Raw genomic sequence first — 4564 nt, forward strand, 5'->3', positions numbered from 1 at the left:
TGATGAGTGGGTGTGTGGGCGGGGCGGGGGTGGGGTGTGGGTATGAGAGTCGTGAGTAGGGGGTGGAGGGATGAGTGGGTTGAGCGGGAGTGATGCGTGTGTAGGAGGGTGTAGAAGTGATGAGTGGAGAGTGGTGAGTGGGAGTTGGGGAGTGAGGAGTGGTAATTGTGAGTGATGTGTGAGTGTAGGTGGGAGGAGATGGGCAAGAGGAAAAAAACAACCAATACATGTTGTTTGAACACAGTACATGTATTAAGCTAAATCAGAACTGTAAGCTAGAAGGTCGGAAGGGGTTCTATGTGTGGTTTGTGTTTCTGTTTCTTTGTTATCGTTTTTCCTTTCAGGTTTTTGTCAAATTATAACTAACAAATCTGTCTATAACTTCTGAACGAAAGTAATCATGAATATAAAAATATGACTTACAAACTCGTGATATCTGGACGCAAAACCTGTACTCTATGTAATGTGTGAGAACACAGAGACAAAACACTGTCGCGTAACACCCCCAGACACGCTGTTTAACAATCCAAGAACAAACTACAATAAAAAATTCAGGCTGTATTTTAAACAAACAAAAACGCAAAAAAATATTAAAAACTAAACTAAACAAACAAAACAACACCCCCCCCCCAAAAAAAAAAACAGCAGCTAAAAGACAACAAACAAAAACAAATACAAAAACAAAAACAAAAACTCAGAAAACAAAACAAAACCCCCACAACCCCAGCCCCGAAAACAACAAAACAAACAATCAAACAAACAAACGCCAGTCCAACATTACATTTCATAGCGATAACCCATTTCTTTGTTCGTATTTCAGTTTACAATTTGACCTTCTTTCATCATAATTTATCTGTTACTTTCTGAATGTTATTCCGCTGCCCTCTGCCCCCACCCCCACACCACCTTGCCTCTTCCTTTTTTGCTTCAAATAGTACGAGAAAAGCAACATAAGCAACAACAGCTTTCCCCCCCCCAGAAATACCAAATATTCCCAGACTCCATTTCCATACCATAAGCATACATCTGAGCATAGTTTTCTTTCTTGTCTAAAACCGTCTACATTTTTTTGCGAGCTTCACTTTGTCGTTTTCTGCTTTTCTATTCCGTTGCACATTTCTTCATTCGTCTTAATTGTTCTGTCAATCCATTTGTCCAGAAGCCATTGACTTGTGCCTATGCCAAAATGAAACATGCAAAAGCAATATTTCAAGTATGCAGACGACATCTCCGTTCAAATGTCAAGCATCTACATCCATAAACAAAAACTGTTTGGCTGTGGCATAGCTGCAAGTAACAACATCATCTTGCAGAATTCGTTCAATTTGAATGAGGGTGTTCATCCCCCTTCACCTCCTCCCGAAAAAAAAGAAAATGAAAAGAATCTTCTGTCTGTTTATCTTTCCTTGCTTTCTTTTCTTCTTTTTGCCTGAGTATTAATTTTACATTTATTTTCCAGCAGCTGTCTGATTCTCTTTATCTCTTTCTCTTCCTCTCTCTCCCTCCCTCTTTTTCTCTCTCCCCCTCCACCCCCCCCCCATCTCTCTCGTTTTCTCTTTAGCTCTCTCTGACTTTCCCTCGTTCATAGTCTCACACGGTATCTTCAGTTATACTATTTCTTACTTCAATCGTTGCCTCCCTATCCTCTATTCTACCCCAAAAACCCAAAACAAAACCAAAAAAAAGACCAAAACAAAAGAAGAAAAAAAATCTCTATTTTTATGTCTCCCGCATCCTTCCTTCACTCATCGTGTTCCAGTTTTTCTCTCTCCGTCTAACATTATAAAATCACATTGCACTACTAAAGTATTATCTTTTCCCGCTGTCATTTAAAAAATAACCATAATCAGCAAAGGGCTTTATTGAGTTCATTTTGTACTTCGTTCTATTTATTCGTCGGCAAAGTCCGATCCACTTTTTTTACATTACCCCTTTTCCAGTTACTTTGTACTGAACGAACACTATCGAAAGAGAGGTCACACCGTCAAACCATTCTGGAAGGAATCAAAGTTAAAGTGGAACTGGACTATTTATTGTTCTGTTCACATTTCCATGAAAGAGCAAACGTCTTCAGATTTTCCTCTTTGCCGGCCTCTTTGTCCATTTCAATTCACCATTACAAACCAACAGCATAGTATATCCATTAGCCAGAAGCGTGAACTATTAACGTGTGAAAGTGTGGCAATGAAGAAAATAGGGCACAGTATTTCTCGAAAAAATAAAGATTGAAAAAATACACACGAAAATTGTGCAAGCAATCATATTATAATTTATTATTATGGTTGCGGATTTGATGACTTTAATGACACACAAGGACGCCCCTTTACTCAAACATTACTACTGCATAGGCTTATACACCCCCTTATAAAACAACTAAAAAAACCCCAAGAAATCCCCCGTGTTGTTTCGTGGATTTACATTATGTTACTTTCCGTCGCTGAATAAGGGAAGGTGATACGAGAGCGTCAACGGTAGGTCCTACTTCTTTTCTTTCCCTCAGTTATTTCTATGTCTGTCTTGTCTTTTCTTCACGCCCATTGAGAGTTATCGAGCTGATGATAGTATGTTTCTATGTCTGTCTCGCCTGTTCCCCACACCTAAAGAACCGTATCAAGCAGTTATGTTTCTCTTCATACGCAAAATCATTCGTCATCACGCTCATAAGATTTAATGCCAAAGATATTTTAGCCATTTTGAGAAAATCAGAAAAAAATCTTTCTTTTGAAACAACTGACTCCGTGAAAAGCTTGAATTTTGGTGCACTCAATTGATTTTATATTTTGACTATTCTTTTGTCCAAGTGAAGTATATTACCAAGCTGGTTCTGCTCTTCATTTCAGAACAACAAACAACCCCCCCAAAAAAAAACACAAAAACAAAAACAAACCCAGAACAAAAACAAACACGACAAAAAGACCCCCCCCCCCAAAAAAAAAGAAAGAAAGCCTGAGGAAATCCCATTTTCAACCTGAAAATAACAGATTGCTGTATTCATCATATCTCCACTGACCGTAAGATGTTCCACACGTGGTTGGGCATGTAGCACATGAAGAAAACGATCACGACGACGACCAACATCTTAGCTGTGCGACGTCGGGCCATCAGTTGTGACGTCACAGCCCGTTGGTCTCCCTCTGTGGGATGGAATAGAAAGAACAACTGAAACGACCCTGTTATTTGGTCGCTTTTAAGGACAAGCGGGCTAACCCAGATTTCGGGGGTTTCCAGAAATCTTGACCTACACCAAAAGTGAGCATTGCCCTACCTGTAGGAGAAGTTTGGTTTCATTGGTGTGTATATTTGTTTGGTTATAGAGAAAACTCTCCTTGACTTTCAAAGAAACTGAACAAGGGGTAAAAACTTTACCTTCGATTTTTCTCAAGACAGCATTTTTTCGGGAGAGCCTCCTCGTGCTTAACAGCGATCATTTGATAGTTTGATTAATTTACAGCAATACATTCGATAAAGCTTGACATGTTGTGAAACTGAACATTTTTAATGTCAGATATTTCAAAACTAGGTACTGAGCAGGTATAACTTTGTAACTTTTGGGTAGCGAAGTTTAACAAGGAACTGTAGCGTTAGGAAACTAAAACTAATCGTAGAGCCGATGCCTACAATCATTATCTAGACAAACATTATTTTATCATAAATCTTCACAAAAATAAATCCCCAACAACATGGTATTATAAATCTTGTTAATTGCAATTTATTGACGCTTTGGGGCTGAAGGGACTTTAAAAAAAAAACCACAGCACATTAAACTAGAGTGAACATTCATAATTGTTCAATTTCACTCCAATGAACTCCTGTGCATACTGGGGAATAAAAGAATATGTGCCATTTTTTTGCTTTCCTTACGACATAAAATATTCCGAGGTGACCTTTTAATACGTTGTGAATTAAAGGAGCATTTGGGTGCTGAATTTGCCTGAATTGTTAAAATAAAGAAACATTAGAATGGCCAGGGGGGTTGTTTGAACCCGGGCAGCCCTGCTCAGGATTAAAAATAGAAGCGAGTTCCAGGATAATACCAGTTGACCTTGTGTTTCTTTTGGGAGAGATAAATCACAAATTCTTCCATCTGCGAAACTGTAATAATCAACGCATTTTGACACGAGTGCAGAAAGGGAATATTCGACAGGTTTTTGGCACTTCTGCACCACGGAAGAGCTATTCTTTTACTCGTGTTTTTGTTTTAGTAAGAATTTTACCGCACTTGCAACGCATTAAGGTCATATAAGTGCCGTAGATTAGAGGGTTTACAAGAGAGTAAAAAACATGACCAAAAAGAAGGAGGAGAGATCAGGACGATAGATGTTTGATGGGAAAGAAGGAGCAAACCATACCAGAGCACCCGCCAACCACCCACTGACTCGTGTAGTCAGTTACAGTAGGCTGATGAACACAGCTAGATGATATAGGCTGCATTTCTTTTAGATTATCGATAACTACTGCTTCGTCGAAACACCAAGGAGTTTTTTTTTCTCTCTAGATTTTAAGTTTTTTTTCCCAAACACACGCTTTTTGTACACGAAAAACATTATATTCCTATGTGCCCCCC

General features: G+C 38.9%; 1 protein-coding gene across 1 annotated transcript in view; it reads right to left on the reverse strand.

The window, feature by feature from the left end:
- Window positions 1-2991: 2991 nt before the first annotated feature.
- Window positions 2992-4564, reverse strand: part of LOC101851515 (orexin receptor type 2) — a 262606-nt gene continuing 261033 nt past the window's right edge. The window contains exon 6 of the mRNA XM_035971107.1: window positions 2992-3134. Coding sequence (XP_035827000.1) covers window positions 2995-3134 — 140 coding nt within the window. The 3' untranslated portion in view covers window positions 2992-2994. The remainder of the gene's footprint in view (window positions 3135-4564) is intronic.

This window comes from Aplysia californica, unplaced genomic scaffold (genome assembly GCF_000002075.1).
Source record: "Aplysia californica isolate F4 #8 unplaced genomic scaffold, AplCal3.0 scaffold00377, whole genome shotgun sequence".
NCBI classification, from domain to species: Eukaryota; Metazoa; Mollusca; class Gastropoda; order Aplysiida; family Aplysiidae; genus Aplysia; species Aplysia californica.